The sequence below is a fragment of the Anopheles maculipalpis genome, chromosome 3RL (genome assembly GCF_943734695.1).
Source record: "Anopheles maculipalpis chromosome 3RL, idAnoMacuDA_375_x, whole genome shotgun sequence".
NCBI classification, from domain to species: domain Eukaryota; kingdom Metazoa; phylum Arthropoda; class Insecta; order Diptera; family Culicidae; genus Anopheles; species Anopheles maculipalpis.
Window position 1 is genome coordinate 72319287 of NC_064872.1, and position 24961 is coordinate 72344247.

The 24961-nt window shown below is 44.4% G+C and overlaps 3 protein-coding genes across 3 annotated transcripts in view; 1 reads left to right on the forward strand and 2 right to left on the reverse strand.

Moving 5' to 3' along the window:
* The window catches only part of LOC126561999 (protein alan shepard), a 416355-nt gene that overhangs the window by 6144 nt on the left and 385250 nt on the right, over positions 1-24961 (forward strand). The gene's annotated exons all lie outside the window — the stretch shown is intronic.
* Positions 8908-10719, reverse strand: LOC126562054 (fatty acyl-CoA reductase wat-like). The gene is made up of 4 exons (XM_050218465.1): positions 10550-10719; positions 10146-10485; positions 9808-10066; positions 8908-9743 (listed from the first exon to the last, which is right to left on the reverse strand). The coding sequence occupies exons 1-4, from the start codon at positions 10672-10674 to the stop codon at positions 8908-8910; spliced, it is 1560 nt and encodes a 519-aa protein (XP_050074422.1). The 5' UTR covers positions 10675-10719.
* Positions 12098-19655, reverse strand: LOC126560962 (uncharacterized). The gene is made up of 11 exons (XM_050216911.1): positions 19489-19655; positions 16164-16765; positions 15890-16082; positions 15669-15805; positions 15416-15596; positions 15232-15339; positions 14921-15165; positions 13732-13864; positions 13326-13665; positions 12997-13255; positions 12098-12921 (listed from the first exon to the last, which is right to left on the reverse strand). The coding sequence occupies exons 1-11, from the start codon at positions 19653-19655 to the stop codon at positions 12098-12100; spliced, it is 3189 nt and encodes a 1062-aa protein (XP_050072868.1).

The window sequence follows — 24961 nt, forward strand, 5'->3', positions numbered from 1 at the left end:
TTGTTTAGTTGCATTTTGCCATCTATTCTAATCGGACTAGAGAGTAACATTGAAATTAAACGATCGTCTAGCAATTGGCTGGGAGTACCCAGAGATTTGACTTTCCAATTGATCTTGGGACAAGTAAGACAGACACCAAAACATCGCACACCAACCGCTCCGTGGTGCGATGTGAAAAGTGACTTGACCTCGTAATTCAAATCAACCAGTGGAATTTCATCCCGTGGATCACCTGAGCTACTTCGACGACCCAGCCCGATTTGCAAGGATAATGTTGTTTGTTTGGTTTGTGCGACGTCCGAAGTTCGATTACTCGTAGCCTATGCGGTAGCGACGTTTGCGATCTTGGTGTTTATGCAAACGCTATGCTGTCTGGGAGCAACATAAACTTCCACGGCCCGATGAGTCAATTATAGAGCAACGACACGCGCTGTCTTCATGATCTCGACCTCTCTTCAGCTTCATTCGACCGTCTGGTTCACCGTTTGTCCTTCAACGATTCAACGACGCAACACCTGTGCATGGGAGGCTCATTATCTTTTCGACGACGCAAGGGAACCCTTGGAGTGGTGCCAAAAAGTGATGACGAAACAGGTTGCGCTCGTAGCATAAGTAGCAACCCCAAAACCCGATTGCTGCCCAATTTTGGCATGCCCCTCATTGGCCATGGCCGAGACCCCAAAAGCTCCCAAAACGGCAAACAAGGCTGCACTGGCTGCATGAATGACCAAAAACCCCCTGCAAAACGACCGTGCAGACACATTACATTATGACGTCTTGAAAACCGGAAAATCAACATCAACTCACACGATCACCAACCGTCCAACGCATGCAAACCAACTGCGAAATGGTAAAATTTAACATAATTAGTCAGCTAACGTCCGCTTCCCATGCTAACCCCATCTTGTACGGGGTCCGTCCAGTTGGAAAAGATGGAAAGTGAAACAACAAGTGTTTTTTGTAAACGTTACTTGTTACTTTAGGGCAGGATGCCCGGATGATTTTTCCCTTTTTTGGTTTGCTTTGGTGCGTCGCAAGCGTTGTTCATTCATTTCGCTGGCACATCCGCCTGTTGCTGCTGATCAACGGGGCGTAAGTTTGGAAACGGGCTGTCCAAAGCTGATTTTCGACAGCTTCATTTTGCATCGTCAACCCATCTGGATGCTGCCAAAGTGTGCAGGTAATGAATAACCGGAAAACTTCCTCCACAAATGGTGTACTGTGAGGATGTGCAATGAGCTTATGCACATACACGCACGCAAACTGGAACTGTCCTGATTGCCAAAAGTATTGAAGTTTTGTTTGCCAATTGCCATTAATGTAAATGATAGGTTTTGTTTGCCTTTATGGAAGAATTGAGCAAATAAAAAAGAGGTTCCTGTTCGTTTTGACCAAAGAAACAAAGGAAAGAAAAGGAGCTAAGAGATGGCTGTATTTTGCTACACTGGCTTTGACTAGAATCGCTACAATTATCTGCATATAAATTATTTGTTCTCCATTTTCTATCGTCTTTATTTTCGACATCAAACATTTTATGACGCCAAAACCTGACTCCAATATTTCGCCACTACATAAAAATAACCCATACTTACTCCACGAGTCCACCCATACTTACTCCACGGTTCAATCGAGCGTTTCCGCAATCCGATACCTCATTTGTGACTGTCAAACCAGCAGCTACGTCGCGACAATGTCGCTGTAACTGCGTACAAGGGGCTTCAGAACGTTTCTGGATCCTATTACTTCAATTGCAATACGATTATATAACCCCATCTAACACAATAAGTGCTATCAAGTGAATGAAATTTACTGCACCACGAAGAACCGATCATCAAAACAGAACGATCAAGTAAGAGCCCCCCTATGGGAGAAACAGTTTTACATGTCTCTAACACACTTTTTATCCAGCAGCCCGGGAAATGCTGCTGCGAGAATGCAAATTCAACACACGGATGCATCACCAAATGGGTCTCGTCTGATGGCCGATGCTGCACTAGTGAGCGGACGAACAGGAGAAGACGATCTGTGATGATGGTAGGAACAAAAATGTAAAGCAGCGACAATAAATACGCAACCATTAGCATCGCGGGTATCGTCAGTTCGGTGTGCCTCGGAAGTCCTGCACTACTTCCTTTCTGCACCGGGTGTTTTCCTTCCGTACCACCCTCCTATCGATACCGATGTGTTGCCAGAAAGTGCACCTTATCTACACAGCCGCTAGCAAACATTCACATCAGGAGGATGGCCCGAACCTGGCAGGTTGACCTGGGAGTGTGTGTGTGTGTGCTAAATGCGAACAGACGGCCGGCAAGTATAAAGAAGATACAGAAAATAGGGACACCTTTGGGGCGAACACTTTGGAATCGAGAGGAAGTCTGGGTAGAATAGGTGTGACTGAGATGATCACCATTTACGTCTTTTAAATTTCATCCTTTCGCGTCTACTGTCTACGTCAACTGTCTAGTCACCGGTACACCAGCTATGCGAGATGCAAACTTGTCGCCCAACGGTGCCCCAGAAGGTGCATTTGCATTCCGTTAAGAATTCGATACCGCCCCGAACGAGATGCGAGTAAAGGGCGATCCACCCTCGACAGCGGGTTCTATGGAAGTCAATGCGTTACCGGGCTTGCATAAATGCGCATCTGTAACAAGGAAGAGCAACTTGCCCAACTGTCACGAAAAACGTAAGAGAGTATGTCCTAGCAGAATGCAGTTCTGTGATTCGTTTCAGTAAGGATTGACAAGCTGCGAAATGGATAAATCTTTTGCTAAATTGATGCAATAATAACTCATTGGACTGTTGGATAAGTCTACTGTTTCGGACAAGATAATTAATTACGAGATGAATTTCTTCGTTGAACTGCTGTCTGTAATATTTAATTTCTTCAACTCGTGCTGAGAATAATGAGGCCAATTATACAATATAACAGCTAAAGGATATTCAAACAACTTACTCTTTAAATATCTTAAAATCTTGACTCAAAACAGCATTGTCATAGTCATCGAAATCACTTCAGCGTATTGAAATGCATTAATCGACTGATACGCACGATGCAAATCAACCTAAGCGAAAACCACGCAAACAAACCACTCGCCTTACAAACGTGACCCAGTAGCCACACTGTAGACGACCACACATTGTTGTCCCGCATATCAAAAAAAAAAAACAAATCCCTCCGAGACGATAACCAAGACCCGCACCAACAGCACCCCAACACCATCCGGTGTCAGGATTATCTTTCCTTCCCGGGGCATAATATACCTCGAACTCGATACGATCCCTGCGCCAGTCGGTACGGGGGAAACCACGATGAGGGGTCGGGGCGGCAGCTTGTAGGTTGCAAAGTGACACAGTTTGAAATTTTATAAGGAAATGAGACTAAGCGTTCTCTTTGCTGCTGGAAGATCGTGGCAAGACAGGGAGAAGTCCCCGGGCAAAACGAGATCGGTTATATGGGTTGTAAATGTTTGCGACGAGCACCAGCACGATTACGACGACAGCGCAGCCAGCCGTCAATTTATTTAGAATGCATAGACGCTCATACAAGCGGTGCACAAGTGGAGTGCACCGCTCTCCCTGCTAAGAGCCTGCTAAAGTTGATTTTTTTTTGTTGCTCGTTTGCTGCTATTGCCTTATTGCCCCAAAAGCTTGCGTGGCCGTTCGTTCGTTGCGTTCGTCGATGTCCTTTTTTTTTGCGCGCGCATACACAAACTGCATCCCATAGAACGTCACCATCTTTAATACAGCCACCAGACAGACAGACGGTAATGATTTTGCTGCTCTAAAGTTGTCACCCTCCCGCCACACCATCGCCCTTCGTTCCCAGCCTGTCTCTCATTGCTTTTGGGACACAAGTTTGCAAGAGTTGTCGCCGTCCGTCTACCAGTGTCGTTACAATCGCTATGCTTAGAACCCGATTTATAGGACGAAGAATCGGGAACCACAGACTTTTGTCCGTGCTCAGTAGGGCAACTGGGAGACGAACGTGAATCCATATGTGTGTTTGTGTGGATGCATCGTTCCAATTTCGGAAGATGCAACCACAGCACAAAACCACTCTTCGACGTCTTTTTGACGGCGAGATTTAGTGGTTAGGTCTGGGTTTGTTTGTTTGCAAGCAAACGCCTGTTTTTTCTACTCTCCTCTTTTTGCAAAGTGGTTGCATTTGATAAACCGTCTTCTTGTCTCGTCCGTTCTGATCGGCTGTTGTTGTGGGGACGACGCTTTTCGGATATGTAGCGATGTAGCATAACAGCGCGCACGTATTGACGTGTGACATAACTACAGAACTGTGCTTACGAAACGGATGCAGACATTGTTGTTATCAGATTGACCTACATTAGACGAGCGAAATAATGCAAATCTTTGTGATTTCTATAGAAATAGACGAATGAACGCTGATGTGACGTACAGTGGGTGTTTTTATTTTCAGCATCTAATATTTTAGATAGCTCAATTTAAGTCAATTGGTTTGGAAGTTCTATCAGTGTTAAAATTAAGACGACTCATACATTTGAATGGACTATAAAATTGATGAACCAGAATAAAAAGGTGGACCATATCTGCTGTACGCAGAACTAACTGTGCAGCTAATAACTCTAAAGTAGTTGTTTAATATTAAATTTTTTTGGTCGAGTTTGTAATCTTTTTCCAGTTTTCACAATATTTGTGGTATGAGATTGCCTTCATTTTTTTTAGCGAAGCCATTTTAAATTTGATATAAGGAATAAGTCACAGAAGAGCTGAGCTAAGGCACTTAATAAGCTAAGGCATTCGCGCTTGCGTCAGAAGTGGTATCTATGAAATTCAAATAATGATCAATTACTGTTCTTTAGTAATTTGAAGGATTATCCTCGGATGACGACGTTGATGGACTGTCGATCAGATTTCTGCACGACTCTAAACGTGTGACGAGTCAGAGACGCTCTGACTCATTTGCTCTCTGCAAATGGGAAAACGTTTCCTGCATAAGCATTTTGTAACATTTTCAGTGACGAAAATTGGTTCAAAACGCAAAACTTTAACCGAATTCTTTGCCCAACAATTTTCAACATTCCACATTGTGCAAAAATGCACAAAACAAACTAAAGCACAATTTTGTGAGCATCCTAGCGTAGAATAAAATCGTAGTCGTGTAATATTTACTTTTTTAAATTATTCTTCCCGATACTTATGTGACAGATTAGAAGATAAGGAAAGGCTTTAACGGCAGATCAAGGCCTCGAACCAAGGCCAAGGCAGACGGGGACCCCTCGAAGCTTTAATACAGCTAAGGAAGTAGACACATTCACAATCTGTAAGTAAATAGCCACAACAGCTAGCCTTTGATACATATTTTTTCGCTTTAAATCCTGTTCATCGTAATAGAATTTATCGTAGCTTGATAACCCGACTCAATAACTCGCTCAGAGTCGATTTGAATCTCAACAATTTATCTAACAATGCGTTACACAGGCCCCAGGCAAGGAATGGTCAAAGAGATGCTTTAAATCCTAGTCTATATGACGCTTATCTACTTTTTGGCTTAACTTACGAACAACTTTCTGATGGCCCACTTTGTTGATATCACGTAGTTAGATATTCAGTCCTCGCTAGGCGGGTACGTTCCGGATGGCATTTGAACCTCGGTCCTGCCATGTGAAGTTCTTCGCCGCTATCGCCTCTACAAACGAACTGCCCTTTGATCACGTATATAAGCAATTATTAATGTAAGTGTTGATCCATCTTACTCGGGAACTAGCGGTGAACTTTTTGTTTCATATTAATTAACATAAAATAAAGCAACATACTTTGTTCCGGTTTCAAAAATATCAGCCACAATCTCTTGAATCGGACCAAAACGTTCTTATGCGGTTCCAATCATAACATTCACAATCAGCTGCAGCGGACTCATTATTTCCAATCCGTAAAAGACATCCTTTCGCTCTCAACCGTTTCATTCGTGAGCAAGTGTTCTTGCGTGGAAATGTAATAAAATTCAAAAAAAACATCATTAAGAAAAGCCTACGTGCACAGGGCAGTCAAATGCTGATCCTAACTTTATCGGAGAAGAGCAAGAGCGAATGCAAAAAAGGTAGACTACAAAATCTCATTAACATTAACAATTGCAATTGATGTCGTTTGCGTAGCGCGCAGTCAAAACAAATTTATCAGCCAGACGGACCAGCGACTGCACTACACAGGCTACCTCTGCGGTGGATGCAGCGAAGATGCACCCAAAGATGCACCAGTGCAGAAAAGCATTAAAACGAAATCACGAATTGCAAGGGACAAAAGTGAGCCAACTAGCATGGAGCCAACACCAACAAGCCCTAACAAAACGAAGTGCAACAAATCAAACCTCACCAGAACGCCCACTTACGGGGTGTACAAATTAATTTCCTCCTCGCTCGCTTTGTGCCGGTTCCGGTATCTCTCTCCCTCTCCCGCCGTGAGTGCATATCAACGAACAAGCTGCAAACTGAATCAGTAAACGATGGTTCATACTGCTACCGAATTGCACCAGAGTTGTCTGCAAAACGGCATTCGTTCTGCTTGCAATGTTCGCGTGTTCTGCCGTCCGTCCAAAAAGGTAGTTTTGGAGTAAGAAACGCCCACCGGGCCCCAAAAATAAGAACAGCACGTCTGCATACATAAGGCGAGCTCACGTCTTTGGCTTCTGGATACACGTCCGATCCGCGAAGCCCTTCGGCACCGGCATCCATAAAAAATCATATTTTATTGTTTTGTTACGCTTTTTTATGCTCACAGACGGAAACGATTACGGCATAAGATTCTCCCCGGGTTTTGAGGGTGATCCTCAAAAAAGCAACAACAACAAAAAGATGACCACTTTACAAGCAGAAAGATAAGCATATGAAACGAAAAGCATAAGATACAACAAACCAAAACAAACTCACGAACACGAACTACTTGCACGGTCCCAAAATCACTTAAAAACCTTCACCCAGGGTTCCGTCGTGTGTCTGGTCGTGTTGCATCTCACCATCTCCATACTCCGCAGTGCTGTTCCCGGATCACCTTAACATTAGCCCGGACACTTCCATCAGAACTTCCACCACACGAACGCCTGCCCTGTGCCGCGCGCGCTCTCACCCTCTCTCATTGATTAGCGCTTACTCCGGACCGTGCGCACGTTCTTCCTCGTGTGCATGTGCATCCGCGACTGCGTGTCTCAGCGCACACTGTCTCGCTTGCATAACCACGGTTCTCACCCTTCTTTCGCCACCCTGCCACCCGCGCCAGCGCTTCGGCGAACCAGTGCGCGCGCGTAACTCGTCAGCCGAGTCCAATAAGTCTGCCAGACAGCCAGACGGTTGGTGTCGTTGATTAATCGACGCTCGAACCGGGCCCCAGACTGTCCAGACCTGTCCAGACATCGGTGCACTCAGCCTCTCCTCCCATCACCCTCCCCTCCCCTGCTGGGCTACAACTCTTGTTGCTCGCCCCACTCTATCACAGCCAGACATGGTTCGGCGAGACGGCGAGCCCACCAAAACTACGATCTGGTTTCACTTCGTATCTAACCTTCTCGCTGTACATGAAGGAGAGACCCCAGAAGCCCTCAACCACTCACCGGTGGGTTCTAGCAGGAGGGGGGGGGGGAGGATCGGGTAGGAGCAGTGGAACGATACAGCTCATACGTCTGGCAACTTTTTCTAACGCCTTTCGCCTTTGCTCGCATTGCTCGGAAATGTTACACCTTTTTCCCTTGCCGGTTGCGGTTGCAATTGACCAAGAAGACGATTTTGCATCTCGTCTGCAGCTGTCCCTGCGTGTAACTGCGCTCGCTACAAAATAATGATCTTCGCAAGGAAACTACCGATGTGGATGCCTTTTTTTAAATTTACTTGTCTTATTAAAATGTTGTCTTACTGACACATCTTTCTAACCCTCTCTCTTTGTCTTCCATGGGGTCCTCATTTAATTTGTTTTAGTGTCATTTGATGGCCGCTTTTTCCTTCCAAAAAAATGACTCCATTTTGATCTTGACCTTCAATTGCATCAATCCACCGTTTCAGCAATTTCCCTCCCTGGTTTTATCGTCCCGTATGCCAATTACAGCTGTCATTAACTTCCTCGTGCTTTCTTCTCTTCGATTCCCTCTGCACCGATCGTACCGAGACGTAACCGTCTGTGGTTGAATTAGATTTTTATATCATCGCAGCAAAAGGATAATTTTCGTCCCACACCGTATGTCCGAGCCGTCATTCGTCATTTTATGACCGTGAAAAATAATGCCCCAAAACAACATCATTTTTGTTTTGGGCCGAAAAATCGACAGACTCCAGACAGAAGCGCAGATGGAGCAGTAGAAGCTGATAATGACAACTGTTTGAACACGGGGACAGTCTTCCCGGGACATGCTCCGCGAGCTCTGCCTCGTTCACGCACCGAGAGAGTTAAGTAATGTATGCACGCATTTCGTCCAAGCACCAGACAAACTGAACATGAAAAGCCATCCTCATTTTACGGTGCACTTGTTGTGTCTAACCAAGAGGATGATAAAAGAAGAAGAGTAGAACCTTGTTGTGGAAGTGGATGTCAGTTTCGGGATGATAACAAGACAAATGATGAAGTTAAATAAATGTCAAACCATTTTCACACCATTAGTGGGAAGGATAGCTGTTGAAGACAGTGATGTAAATGATTCGAATTAACGACATACAGAAGGAATCATTTTGGTTGATATATTTAGCGTATTATGGTTTGAATCATTTACCTCAGCTATACTAAGAATGAGAGTGGCGAATTCTGATAATGTATCACATGGAGGCGTATATATAAATATTGACTTAAATACAGCAAACATATCCCTATCTCCTGAACTCATCCTAGTTAATGTCGACTATCAACAATCTAGTATTGATCTTTGGTCGTACTACATAACCACCACCGAACCGCTCACACCACCTCCTCCGCTAAACACTCTTCAGCGTTGCTTTCGTTTATTCCTTGAAAATCTATAAATCCATAAGCGTGCAATAACTTCAAGACAACGAATACAATCCCTGTATACAACACTCCGATAAAGCACCAATGCATGAAGATTCGCATCCGATGACGCTTTAACGACTTCTCCAACGTACTCCACGGATCCCTCATCAGGTACTGGCGCAAACCCTTTATCTGATGGTCTAAGAAATCGTTCCACTGGATCGCCTTTGCATCACAGGGGAAAAATCGCTCATCCTCAGACGCCATTGCATCCAGTACGCGACGCATACGCCCCGTCCGGAAGCACCACTCGTTATTGGTGAAGAATCGTAACACTGCCGAAAACCGGTGCACCTTACGGTAAAGCTTTAGTACCTGAGGTTTTTGACCACGAAGTTTCAGTATCGCGTCGAAGAAGAGTGCCGGAAGCACGTGGTAGAAGATGGACAAAATGTCCGCCACCAGCTTGAAGCGGGTCGTGTTATACGTCGTTATCCATAGCGATTTATCGAACGGAATACGATCTTTCCATGCTTCCAGCTGGTGTTGCGTTTCACGCCAACTTACTGGATTATCATCGGTGGTGCAATTGAACACATTGTCCTCGGCTCGATTGTTGGCGGCGTACCAGGTGACGGCAAGCGTCGAGTTGATGACTGTGTCCGCCGGAACAATGCTCGCTTTGTAGTCCATGTGGATGTGAAAAATCCGCAGGACACCGGTTGCCGCTCCACATACTACTCCATTGAAACCGTACAAATTATCCGTCCAGCCGGGAATGGGATCCTTCATGGTTGTTGTTACTTAAAATTGCGTGTTTAGTTTTAATAACATTAGCTTCGAAAAAAAAAACCATAAAGTACTTACTGATTGAGGGTCGAATGATCGCTACTGGAAGCTTGCTTTTGTATCGTCGCACAATCTCCTCCGAGAGAGACTTTGTAAAGGCATACGTATTGGGCCACGGCTCAATAATCTTCTTACAGAGCAGCTCGAAGTTATCTACGTCGTCCTGTTTTTCCGACACCTTAATTAGAACGGTCGGATCGAGCGGAGGTTCGTAGAACTTCTCCTCGATAACTCCCAACACACAGTGAGAAAAGGCCGTTGAAATGTAGGTGAATATCTGAAGCAATATCGATAATGCCAAATCAGTTTAGAGAGAAGAAATTCATATCAAACTGTAAAGGACATTACACACTAACCTCTAGCTTGCGACACCTTTCGGCAATCCGTAGCATCTCCTGCGTTCCACGCACATTCGTCTGGATCGATTCTCTAAGCGATTCATCAAATCGGACATCGGCAGCAGCATGGATGATAATGTTTGCACGCTCGTAAATGTACTCCATATCATCGTTCGAGATGCCAACGCCAACCTCACTGATGTCACCTTCAATCAGTCGAATCTTGGACAAGTACAGCTGTGGATCGTTGGCATAGTTCACGAACACAGCCTCCTTCCCGAGCAGCTGCTCCAGTCGGTCGGACGGACTGAGTCCCTTCTTTCGTCGAAGGATCAACAGTATTTCCGCAACGTTGCATCTAAGGACAGCGACGGCTTACCTTAAAATCACTTTTTCCTTTTCCTATTAAATCTTATACTCACTTGATAAGCTTCTCGATCAACAGCTTCCCTAGAAAGCCACTACCACCGGTTAGCAGCACGTACTTCCCGTCGTAGAAATCCTTCAACGGTGAACGATACGCACGAAACTCTTCCAAGCTCACCATGGTTCACGATGACACAACAGAGCGATTGGACGTACAAACGACAACTACCGGGGGATTGCTGGTGCAAACTGCAACTGCAACCCGAAAGTGCACTGTGACCGACGTTTAAAGTTTAATTATAAACCAGTGAGTTTTTTTCCGGACTTGAGTTCATTAACATTCGTGGATCTTTTGTTCTTTGCATGCTTTGCATGCTTTTCGTTTGGAATTGTCAAACGTGGTTTTACGAACACTGGGAATTGGTTCTATGGTCGCAAGGTGACGAATGCGTAGTCTGGCACGGTTCCAAGTTGCACCGTGCGAATACATAAACTGTATCGGATAATTTTTTATGCAATTATCTACGTCAGTTCCCGATGCATTCGTCATTTCCATCGTTGTTAAAAATAGTTCATTTAGCTCATATGTATTCAAATATCTAGAGATGCATTATCGTCTCGAGCGGAAAAGTAAAAATCAATTTCTTGTTTAATTTTCTTATAGGAGATGAGAGATTTTTTTCTCTACACTATTTATATTCAACAACTTTACTAATCTCTACCAAAGTGAGTCAATTACTTATGCTTCTAAAGAAAGCAATAGTCACTGATCCCATAAAATAAATATTATAGTGAATATTTTAAGTTTTAAAACAGCAAACTCAACAAACATGTTGAGATTGACCAGTAACACTTAGTAAGGTTGAACAGTAAGAACTTTTTACGACAAAATTTTCTAGTCAACATTGCACAATAAAGAAGTTAAGTACAAAAATGTTCGGATTCAGTCTTTCAGAGGCAATAATCAGAAAAGTAATTGGAGTGCCCTGCCGCATAAGAAATGCTGGCCGGAGAGTAGATTCTTTGTAAGTTCGGAACCCCTACGGGTTTACGAAGCCTTTTGCGACCGCTCAGTCCGCTTACAGTTAAATCCACCGCTGAGCAGTACACCGCACAAGTCAAAGCTTTACGAACAAAACAAAATAACAACCGCATGCTCTTCCGTGTTGTTTTTAAAAACAGTTTGGGTAAACGTTTGTTAAATAATACAGAACAATACCAGCTATCGATTCTACTCAATACCTTTCTCGCGATCGTTCTAAACACGACGAGCGTTACGTGTATCGTTACGTTTTAAGGCGAAAATTTGGGAGGTCAGCGCACTTACTATCGCTTACGCACTCGATTTCCGTTTCAGTGAATTAGTATGCATCAAGTCCAATGGCAGAACGACCTTCCGGATCAGGAAATTGTACAGTGCATTTCAGATCGAACGTTCTTTTGGACTTAATGATAAACTTTCATTTAAAAATAGATCAAAGAGTGTGACGCATAAAATAATTAGTAGGTTAATTTGTTATTTTAAAAAAAATCAGAACAATTAAATTACGAAATAAGAATAAACTTTTATTGCTTGACAATTAAAACAAATTGCAGACAGTTTTTCAAAAAATCCTAGAAAATTCGGTACATCCTACGAAGCTTCTCAAATCTGGCACACCGGCCGCTTCCAGCAATCGCAGAGCAACGACCACATAGCACGAGTAGATCAGCCCCAACATACACCAATGTATCAACTGACGTCGTTTATGAATTCGAAGCGCCTCCTCATTGGTATCCCAAGGCTCTCCAAGCAGGTACACCCGACAGCCCCGGATGTGATTCACGCCAAACTTGCTCCAAACCACCGACTTCATATCGCACGGAAAAAGATACCGATCAACAATCTCCATCCCATCGAGCACGTGACGCATCCGTTTGGTTGCGAACTTGAACTGATGGTTCGTGAAGAAGCGTAGCACATCGGAAAATCTGTGCACCTTCCGATAGAGGCGCAAGATTTGTGGCTTTTCCCCGCGGAAGCGCATGATCAGATCGAAAAATACGGCCGGTATCAGATGGTAGAAGATTTGCAGAAAGCTCGCCACATAGTAATACCGGGTCGTGTTGTAGGTCGGTATCCAGAGGGATTTCTTCACCGCCACCACACCCTTCTGCGAGAGGCAATCGTTCCGGATGTCTCCCCACGTGGTGTAGTTCTCGTCCATCGTGCAGTTAAACACGTTCTCTTCCTGCGGATGTTTGGCCGCGTAGTATGCCGCTACCAACGTGCCATTAATCACTATATCTGCCGGTATAATGTTGGCTTTGTATTCGTCGTGGATGTGGAAGATTCTCAGGACGCCTGTACCGGCCCCACTAACTACACCGTTAAAGCCGTAAAAGTTGTCCGTCCATCCGGGGATTGGATCAGCATAGGTTGAAGTAACTGGAAAGAAGAAGCAAAAACACATGCCGGATAGAGAGACACCATTCTGGAGGACTTCCTTCCGCTTTCTTTTACCAATTGAAGGACGAACGATAGCAATGGGTAGCTTAGTTCGTCGTTGCCGGACAACTTCTTCAGCGAGAGCCTTCGTGAATGCGTACGTGTTTGGCCATGGTTCAACTATCTTTTTCGACACAGCTTCAAACTCGTCCAGGTGCGGCTCGTTTTCGATCAATTTTATCAGCTCCAGAGGATCGATATTGGGCTTGTAGAATTTTTCCTCCACCGTCTCATGAATGCACTGCGAGAATGCACTCGATACATGCACAAACACCTGTACAATTTACCAAAATACACTTTTTTTGTGATCATCGTTGCGCTTCGACTCGCTTCTCTGCACCTACCTCAAGATTTTCACAGTTTTCCGCGATCTTTAGTAAATGATCCGTACCACGTACATTCGTTTCCACCGATTCCTTCATCGACGCGTCAAATCTCACATCGGCCGCTGAATGAAGAATTATGTTGGTGTTTTTGATCACGTAGTCCAGATCGTCGTTGCTGATCGCTAGTCCTGGCTTACTGATGTCCCCTTCGATCACCTTTAGCTTCGACAAATAGAGTTCCGGCTGTTGCTGGTAGTTCACAAACACTGCTTCCTTCTTCAGCAATGCCTTAAGACGCTCCTCCGGAGTAATACCTTTCTTGGCACGCAACAGCAGAAGAATCTCCCTCACTCCACACCTACAGGAATGACGAAGACGTTTACTATGCGGTGTGAAACACAACCGGAACTAATACCACCCATACTTGATCCATTTCTCGATAAATAGCTTTCCCAAAAATCCACTCCCACCGGTAAGGAGTACGGTTTTCCCTTCGTAAAAATCTTTTACAGCGGAATGGTTCTCCTTAAACTCCTGCAAGCTCATTTTGCTGATCGCTCGTTATCGCGCTTGCAAAACGGAAATGTACTCGAACTGATCTATGCGCTAGTTGTCGCCACGCGTAGCAAACAATTACTGACCGCCGCTCGTACGCATGCGAGCAATTTGAAGTGTTTTATCCGTAATTAATTACACAGTCCTCGGCCGAATTGTAAAAAAGGTTACAGCTGCGTGACGCACACGCGTACAGTGCATGGCGCTGTGTTTGTTTTTCATTGTCAATTAGGTCTTCCGGACAAAGCATGCTCGAGCTTTCGATGCGGAAGGGTTGCCTGTTTGGCTGGGGTGAGCGCAGTCGGGCAGATACTAGAGCGCTGGCACGTGAATAGTGAGTCGGGAAAGGGATTTGGGTGAACTCTATTTCAAATTTTTCTCTTGTGCGCCTAAATGTATGCATTTAAAGGAACGCTCAGCGGCGTACAAGTGGCGTGTTGCTGATTGCATACCGTTCGAAAGCAAAGCACAGGGTGACACTTGCATTTTCGTAATGAACATCCAGCGCCTGCTGGTGCTATGTAGGAAATAGTTTAAATACTTTAAAGTACTGCATCTAACATACCAAACGTGAAAATAAATATAAAGCGTAGCATGCTAAGCGACGCACACTGAACATTATTCAACCAACGATTAAACACATGAAAGCGAAAGATAAAAAATAGGGTTTTTAGGCACAATGAGCAACACTTGCATGTCCGATTACCGTAAGATGTATCTCTTTATTTTCCTAAGTCTTCTTTTCTATGTACATGAAAATAAGAATAAAACACATTACACTCAACAGTATCTCGCTATGGTGATAGATGCCATCTCGTGTTGCTCTTGGAATGACTCCTAATCAACTTCAAAAAGGAGCAAAGAATCAGCAACAAATACACCGCATCACTTAGCTTCAGTATTGTACAGCACAGATATTGAAAATGGCTCACTTAACATTTAAGTACCCCACCCTCCCAACAGAGCCATTGACAGTTATGTGTATGCGTATGTGACAGTGTGTGCGTCTGGATCAAAACCCTTGGACAATCATCGATGTTCAGCTAGGATACGTTAGAAGACCAACATGCCCACCGCTTTGAAGAGGTAGTAAAACATCAACGCCCACACTGAGTAGTACGCGGCCAGTATGAAGTAGTGCACTATCCGCATCTGCTTGTGGCGTTTGATCGCTTCGTCTAGGTTCTCTAGAGGTTCGTTCGCAATGTGCTTACGAAGTCCGTGAATGTACGTCCAGAAGTAGTCGGCCCATTCGATCTTTTGTATGTTGCACGGGAACATTATCTGATCATCGGGTGATAACCTGGAGAATAAGGAATATTGCTGTTAGTGCTCGAGTTGCATACTTGTGGTGATGCAGATGACTTACTTTTCTCTCAAAGACTTCATATTATCGTTCTCAAATGTCCATCGGCCGTTGGCAAAGTACTCGATTACCGTAGCGAATTTGTGCACCTTTCTATAAAGGTCCATAACTCTGCAATATCAACAATCGTAGCATATGGTTAGAAAAATCAGCAAATTTAAGCCAAAAATCTAATATTGTTACCTACCTTGGTGTACGTCTGATCACTCGCAGGTACGTATCAATCAGCAACGCTGGCAGTAGATGATAAATCAGCTTGTAGAACTCGTACATATACTTGTTCGTCGTCGTATTGTGACACACGATCCAAAGCGATTTCTTCGGTGGACAATGTTTACCCACCTCGATGGAGTACTCGTAGATTTTTTCTATTTTAGTAGAAAACAACCATTAGAACAAGAATCACATAACGAAAGCTTTCTCCCACAAAAATCACTTACGGTACGAGATAGGATTGTCGTTTCCGGTGACACAGTTGTAAATTTTGGTCCGCGGCTTAGCCACACCCTTGAGCTCCCCGTTCGTTTTCGCCTCCGGTAACGGTCGATCACTTTTCCTAAGGTGATGATAGATAAAACTGCCTTCGTCAAAAAAAGCGAACAAACTTCAGTGCTTTTACAGCGGGCCGCCTGTTGCGGTTGCGGAAGTGAATAGTGTTTACCGTTCTACGTAGGTTTGCCATCCGGCCGCGAGCACCGCATTCACGACAATGTCCGCCGGTATGATGTCCGCCTTGTTGTTGTCATCGACGTGCATGATACGAATGATGCCCAGCGCAATGCCCGCAATCACACCGTTCAGCCCGTAGATGTTGTCCGTCCAGCCACCGATCGGTTCCTCGTTGGTGGCGATCACTGTTGGGAGTAAAAATGGGGCACACGACAGGCGTTAAATGACACCCAAATCGATTACCGATGTGGGCTGCTAATGCTTACCAATAGATGGACGAACGACGGCGATTGGAAGTAGCTCCCCGTACTGCCGTACAACGTCCTCCGTGAGCGCCTTCGTATAGACGTATGTGTTCGGCCACGGGTGGATGAAGTCGTTGACCGTTTTGTTCATGTGCTCCTCGAACCGTTCGTCCATCGCTTCCACCAGCTGGATCATCTTTTCCGGCTCGGACGGTGGCGTATAGAACTGTTCCTTGATCAACCCTTGCGGACAGTTCGAGTACGCCGTGGAAATGTACACAAACAGCTCCAGATTGACGATCTTCTCGGCGATGCGCAGCAGATCGCGCGTACCTCGCACATTCACTTCGATCGCTTTCTTCAGCGCCTGGTCGAAACGTACGTCCGAGGCGGCGTGCAACACAATCTGTGCATTGTTGACGATGTACTCGATCGATTCGTCCGACAATCCGAGCGACGGATGCTGCAGATCGGCATCGACCAGCTTAACACGATCGATGAAGTTTGGGCAGTCTTTCTTGAGGTTCATAAACACGATGCTGCTGAACAGATCGTCACAACGCTGCTGCGCCGTCTTACCCTTCTTGGGCCTCGAGAGCAGGATAATCTGTCGCACGTTTATTCTGTTCAGTAAAGCATAGATTAAAAATAGTTAAAGTTAGTGATAAGAAATTGATGAACAACCAAATATATCGAACAAATTTAGCATCGAAGAAAACCCTGCCGAAGCGAATGTAAATCCCTGTACGTCATAAAAAATTCTACCGGCAAGTTTCCTCCATCCAGATCAAATTATCAATTCTAATTTGAAATTAGAAGCCAATGCAAAGACGGCCACAAAATGCTAGACGACTTTGTCGAGCACCGCACACATCCTCATTGCTACGGTTCCACTTGACTTTTACGCACTTGAACTTCGCCTTCACCGCCGTCCCTACGGCCGATCGTTCGGTAGCGTGAACCAAGCGACCAAAAGAAATTCGTACCACTTTGTGCAGGCCATGCCACACCATGGGGCTATGGTACCGAGTGCCGCTCCGTAGGTCGTGCAAATGACCAAAGAAAACACATCCAACACTTCCCGATATCGTGAGTAAGCAGTTCAGTTTGCCGTTCTTTCCCTATTTTGCGATCTAGGAGGAAACTTCTTTGGGGGATTTTTTTTTTTTGTTGTGTCGTTTCTCGGAACCACGTCTACGTCATTTGTACGCTAAACTGAACAACAATAGCGACCTAATATTGTGCCAACAAAGGTAATACTGTATGATCATCTTATTGGTAACCTTCATACGCTTGGAAGACAGGAAATGTTGTTGATGCTGCCAAAAAGAACCGGTTAGTGGTAATGAAAGAAAAGCAAAATAATCATTATTTCTTGCTCGTTGAAGTTACCCATCATGAAGCGTCAGAAAAAAGCCAAGAAAAATTCAAACACCATCATTTACGGTGTCTTCTGTCTGCATTGTTCTTTAAGGTTAATATGCATCAATTATTTTTACAACTCTGCGCAACGATCGCTCGCATCTGATGGCTATCTCATCAGCTTATCTTCATTATTTGCGCATTACCGTGCAAATGCTCACAGAAATCTTGCAAATGTCAACAGTAGCAAGAGACACTGCCAAAGATCAAGCACATTGGAACGCAACTAGAGTTGCGTAAAGTAATATTCTGGCTAGAATAACTATCCGGCTCCAGTAAAACCTGTTTACACTAAGCTAATTGGCATTCTATCCTAATCGGTGAGCCAGGCTGCGCACAGCATGCCAGACTAACCTCCCATTAGCCGGTGTGCATATGCGCTTGGATGCAGAGCTATTTATCCTGTTTCCTTTTTCTTTGCTTCGCACATTGATCGCACTGGCCTGTTTATATCTTTACCCAATTTAATAATCAATATTTACCAACGAACCATCTGCTTTCGAATCGTGATGAACCCTGAGATGGTTCATTCCCCCAACCAACAGTGAAAGAAGGGTAAACGAAACCAAAAAAAAATCATACTTCGGCAGTTTACCGACCAAACAAAATCGGTGAACAATTCAATCCATCCTAAGCCTCACTGAGATAATGCCAAACCTATTGAACGGGTTAATGAGGGTAACGCTCAATTTAGATTGTTGCCAATACTTCCTTGACGGTACACAAGTACTTCACACTTGTACACGCTCGACCACATTGTCCATTCATATTCGATCCGGTACAACAACAAAAAAAAACCACTGCGGTTGCCAAGGTCACGTCAAGATCAAACGATGGTCATAATTTAACGATGTGCGATGCTTTTTGTTAAACGTACGACAAGAACTATTTTATGTTGCAGGAACTTCAATCAACAGTGCTTGAGGTTGAGTGAATTATCTCTCACCAACAACGGAAGATACGGTGCGGAAGTAATATCCACACAACTGTAAACAGCTTGTTGCATCTTTTCGAGCACGCAATATTACGCACGCTTCAACCAATGTGCTCAAGGGGTTTTTTTTTATTGATTGGAAGAACAAATTTTCGATCGCAAATTTAAGCCTCCACTGTTCGCTGTGCCACGAACTGTGCAGAACCTTACGATCACACATTGTTGGCTTCTAGTTGTCAGGGCGTCTTCCGATCATGGGATCACGCGCCGGGAAGCGGATCTACGCTCGCCTACGCGCCGTGTGACACTAGAAAACACTAGAAATAGCAGCTGTATTTACATTGCCATTTAGCACTGCTTTATCACATCTGACTTGCAGAGTAACGAGCAGCAGGGGCATGTGTTTACAATTGGGTAAAATTAACGCATTGCCGTTAGATGAAGGGTAGTAGTAGTGATAACCCGTAGTATCGCTTTTCAAATCTTAGAAACAACGGAAATCAAGCATTTGCTAGTACTTTTCCAATGCGCGTTGGAACTCCCGTTCACGCGGGAGTAAAAATCCCCACCTTCACTTTCTTCTTACGATCACGTCCCTTCATTTCTGAGAAAGCAACCTCACTAACTAGTAAACAACAGCTTCTATGACGTCGTTCGCATCCATGCACCTGCATACCGGTAGCAGGCTCTGCTGGTGGGATATTGCGTTACGTCTGCTGCTACCCACTAGCCGCGCACATTAAAGCGACAAACCTTGCCACCGTCCACGCCTTGGCGCACCCGCTTCGAAAGCAGCAACAGTCGTTTCGATTGCAAATAGACTTTCCCGTTTTGTCAAACGCGTTTGAGACAGTGCGAGGAGCTCTAGTTGAGCTCCCCTACTCCCCCCCTTCCTCGGCAGGAGAATAATTAATGGAGCACATACGAATGCGGGGATTGAAATGGTTCAGAGAGCCTCTACAATGATCCAGAATCTAGCCGGCGTCTTACCTAAGCAGCTTCTCGATCAGTAGACGACCAATAAAGCCGGTACCTCCGGTGATCAGGACACACTTGTCGCGATAGAATTCCATCACCGGTGTGGACGTTATCTTGCGTTCCTCCGTCATCGTAAGCTCGTTGTTGTGGCCCATCTCTTCGTTCGCTCGCAGATCCATCCTTGGCAGTTGTCCTGTGTTTGGGGTTTGAATTTTTTCTTTCACGAGCTCGCAAACTGCAGTCGTACACTAACAAAACTGATAGAAGATAGACAAAGAAATAGAAAGGAAATAGATTATCAATCATGGAACTTTCTTGGGCACCAAGTTCGAACGAAAGGTCGTTCGGCTACCGATAACATTTTAATGTCATTTCAAATTCACTTTCCATTCCTATTTAGCGGACACGACAAAATACCCGCCCTTTTCACCTTAAGCTCACGTCCATAAAGAGCACACACACACACACAGGCACTGTGAACACATTCACACACCCTTTAACTGTGCCTTATTATGAGTCTAACAGTGGTAAGGTTTTCGCCTTATTCGAAATGCAAACCGCTTCGACAATTAAAAGCAAATGCGTCAGAAATTGTTGGCGACGCTTTCGCTTTTCTTCGGCATACTGTATAATCCGCACGTGGCCACGTACATGGCGCATTAGCTTAAGTAAGCTTACACTGGGGATCCTCATTTACGAACGATTTCAAATCATTTTGCATTTCCGTTGTTAACAGATGCATCTCGTTCACACCCTGCTTACAACAAAAAGGGACCATTATATCATGGAACAAACATCACTCTGTCAGTGGTCTGCCTTATATGATCATCTTTGTGGTATGTTTAAGCTTTCACTACACCTTTGCTAAACAATTTACATCATTCAACAAAACAAAAGTTTATTCGACTTTTGGATTATTTAAAATTTAGCACCAAACTGTTACTTAGCACTCTACATGTTTGAAGTTCAACTAATAAAGTCGTCATGTTTTGCCAACAAATAATCCCGCTTCATTTTATTATTCAAAGCACATACTATCACTATTTCTCTAGTGCTTACGTTTTTTTTTTTCAAAAACGAACCGCAAACGATTCACGATAACAGTCACGATTACACCAAACACGCGCCTGTCTTCAATCAAAAGCCCTTCTATGCGTTTTGTCGCAGACTATTACCGTTTACAGTGGTCGATCGATGACTTAACACACACGGGACCGAGAATAACTTCAGGCGTGTACCGTGAGGTGCAGCGAGGATCACGGAAAATTTGCGTCCGCACGGCTTGAGCTGATTCACTGTACTGGCCACAGCTGAGCGGTAATTTCATTTTTCACCGTCAGCCAACGTTGCTCATTGCGGTACTCCTACTTCCACCTTCCACCGGGCGATCCAAGTGCCCGATCCTTTCCTTTCCATCTTACCCTCCAAGCTCCAGCAAGTGATCGTACGTGGTCGCAGGTTAGTTTCGCGCACACACGTACATATATGATCGGGTTTGTATAGGTACCGACCACTAGAATGGATGAGGATGTGCGTGCCAAACACCAACGCCACACAATTACGTCGATCGAGTATGTATGATCGCTGATCGTGCGTGAGTACGATGAGCTTTTAGTTTACTGCGGATCTTTATGGGAGATGGATAAGAAAACATAACTTTTGCTTGATTGCTCACTTCAGAGCATCGGCACTTACTGGAGCACCCGAACTCTCTTCCGCAACCTCATGCCCCGGAAGCCCGATAACATTCAACTTCAACTTCACAGCCATGTATACACATAATAGCAATCATGTCACCTTCTCCCCGATCGGAAACTCTTCACACTTCCAAGGGAAGATAGGACTGTGTTTACATTTGTATCTAGTAGCGCCATGCCCACTTCATGCGGCACCGAAGATTGGAAGTGTCCATTAGGAAAAGGCTTTCAAACGAGGAGGGCCAGAAAATTGCTGACCAATACCTACGTCAGTGTTTGATGTAGCGAACGGGTATCGGTTGATCCTGCTCCAAAGTCGCGCAACGTTAATGCCGACACCCGTTCAGTGAATGACGTAAATGACGGGGTTGAGATTGTACGCGACCGTCTACGACACGTTGTGTGCCTCGGTGTGTACCGTGTAAGTACACATGTATATTTTCAATTACTGGTGCAGGGAACCAGGAAGAAATCGTAACATTGAAAGGTTCCACACACGTTTGCCACTGTTTCAAATTACATTTTGTCAGGATGATTTCATCTCGATCTATTTACAGTTGAACTTCTGTGCTAAGTTACAGATACTACACCCAACACTTCTTATGTTTTTGTTTGAAGAAATTTGATTGATCTGGGTTTTTTACAACACACATCACATCCATCAGGATTCTCATATTGCAAATCATTCGTTCAGGTATAATGTGGCGGGGATCCCCACTTACCAGAATATCCATAATTCTACGCAACTCTGCAACCTAATACCATTTCCAGGCACGTCTCCGCAATTCCAGCTTCAATTCCACCGCCGAATGACACAGGATTTCTGTGTCGGATTTTACGCTTCCCTGTGTAAAATTTTCCTCTCCGCAGGTCAACCAACATGAAATGCATCTTTCCCTCCCTTTTCTACGACCTACTGCACGTACTGTGCGTCTTGTTCGGCGTCCCTTATTCGGTACATGCATGCCATCTCATGAAGTTTAAGTCGCACGCAACCCCTCTGCTGCTCGAAGGTGCGGGCGTTTAAACTACGATTAAAAACAACTGTTAAGCAAACAGCGTTGTGATTAACTGCCCGGTAAGCGAATTCACACGGTGGTGTGAATGAAAATTAAATCCGAGTGTGTCGTACAGAACGTTCATTGCATCGGTCATTCGCTTCAGAATGAGATGCAATGGCAGTGGAAATTGAATCATTCATCACGTTTCACTACAAGAGCTCAGAGGAGCTCATAGCATATGCAGTACAGCTCACTTGAGTGAGCATCCCACGACTGCTAGTTGAACGGCTTGTAACAATTAGAACACCTCCTAACAGCAACTAATTGAGGTCGGAAGACCTTTGCCGGGACCTCTAAGTCATGATCCTCTGGCTTCGAAACCTTATCGTCTGTTCGTGTTGGAGTTATATCACGCATATCAGTGGTAAGACAATCAGGAAGTTTGTTCGCTCTGTTAGTGTTTCTGCAACCCTGGATCATGATCCTTCCATCAATCAGTGGGTGGTCGTATAGTACCTAGACTACTAAAGAAGTCCGTTCGTCCCACCGTGAGGAATGGGTCAAAGGCAATCAATCACTAATTAACGAACAAATGTCGTTAATCTATCACTTGGGTAAGAAAAGCAGTGTAGGTGACTGCTTGTTGTGATCCGACACGCACTGCTAGAGCAACGGGGCTTACACTCAGAACAAGGACGCTGCAACGAACCGGACCTGAATAGCCGCAGTACCCGGAGCTCGTCCATTGAATAATGTCATTAGGAATAAGCTCCGTTGTAATTGATAGTGTTTATTGTGTTTCCTGCATTTGCTACGCTGTCTTACATTTGGTACACGCTTCAATAGCTATGTCAACTCATTGTCTCTACTCAAACACGTGTTACATGTGTCAAAGCAGGTGTTATAAAATTTTTATTACATTTATGCCAAAATTATTTCAGGGAACTTCTATTACCGAGCTATTTTTTGGTCTCAAAGCTCAAAATCCAAAACATCTCCATCTCCGGAATGGACGCTTCATTTTATTAGTCGCCATAAAAACGTTCTCCAGTTCGGTTTTGCGTATTTGCGACGCGTCTGATGACGCGCCTGTGAAGATTATTATTTACCAACTGATCAATTTGCTCGTTTACAGACAATTTGTACCTCGAGCGTAATTGTTACCATGGCTCGAGCAGGAAACAAAAAGGTGCTGTAAGCATCCTCCAACATTTCGTAGCCGTTTCTGCTGTTTCTCCCTGTTTTTTTGTTGGAATTGCGCTTCATCGACACAAAACGCAATTGAAGTCTGAATGGTCCGTGTCAAATTGTGACCACTGCTGGGCGTTCTGGTTTATGGGGAAACGATCCTCCCGTTGGTGTCGGTAAATGGCTGGTTGGGGAGGGTTGAAAAGCAGACGCTTTGGGAGTTTTGGGGCTATTTGTAGCACACTCGGTGCTACGGAAGAACCCACAATGACGTCCGCAGTGCTGGTAAGATCTGGTAGATGACAATGAATTATCGCAGCGGATGTATGCGAGCAATTACAAACGCCACACACTGTCTGGCCCATTCGATAAGCAGCACACGATTCGTCAAGCGCGCCGGAGCCCCGAAAGCACTGTGTTCTGGGGCATTATCCGTAGGGAAGTGTCCTGTGGTGTACGGCGACTCTAAAGCAAGCGTCTGGCAGGTGTTCTCGGAAGGAAACTGTATGTACATAACGTTGTGGGCAGATATTGTTAGATCGTAGACATCTTCAAGTTCCGTCAATAACTCCGAACGCACAAAAAAAAAAATGGTAAGTTCTTCTTCAACCCCATGCAAATAGAAGGGTTCCATGCGAGGCAGTGGCAGGTGAACTTTGTACTGGTCAAAACAAACACACAAGCACTTGGATTGTAGTGTTAATAGTGTTGCTGTTTCTTACCACCCGTCTGTCTCGAAAGATTTGACCATGACCATCAACTGTTCGGCTAATTGTGCGTTGTCGATGGAGTGGGTCTATCGATCGCTTTAGGAGATGGGCGCACTGTGCATGGATGCTGGTCGGTTGCAGTAATTATCTGCATTATGGAACGGCTGAAGGCTGTACAGCACGTAGATTTAATGATCGAAAATTTTCACTTTCATGCAACTTTAGGTACGTTGTTGATATGCTTTCCGGCAAACGATCATGTGAACAATTAGCTTAATTTCGTGACATTGGCATCATGTTCGATGTTTATCCTTCACATTTAATGCATATCAAAAATCAGTGTTTGGAAAAATGTATGTGTCCTCATGTCTAAATCAAAATATTTAATATCGCGTTGAAGATTGTATTTAAAATATGTTTTAAAATTTTGGTTAAAATTTTTTAAATCAGGTCAATGACACGGTCTCTGCTAGACAAAGCCATTTCACAAGTTCTGCGAAGCACCCTGTTAAAAAGCTCGCCATAAGCTCACAAAAAGCTCCCATTCGGGGAGCTTAAGAGAGCTTATACTGTATCTCTTCCCAGAAAACAATTTGCTGATGTTTTTTTTTATTTTCATTTATTTAAAAAAGCTTTAATTTTCTCAGGCTACAATCTTTGATTGTTAAAGTTTATTCAGCGTCAAATAGCTACATATGAATTATTTTAAAATTTGACTTCATGTAAAAAAAAAAAGTAGGAGAGTGTGTCCTCTCTTCGGGGGAACGGTTCGGGTGGGATTTGAATCATGGTCCTACCATGTGAAGACCGGCACCGATGTCGCATCCCTATCACCGATCCTATACGTATTCCTTTACATTAAAATACTGCAAAATAATATTTAAAAAAG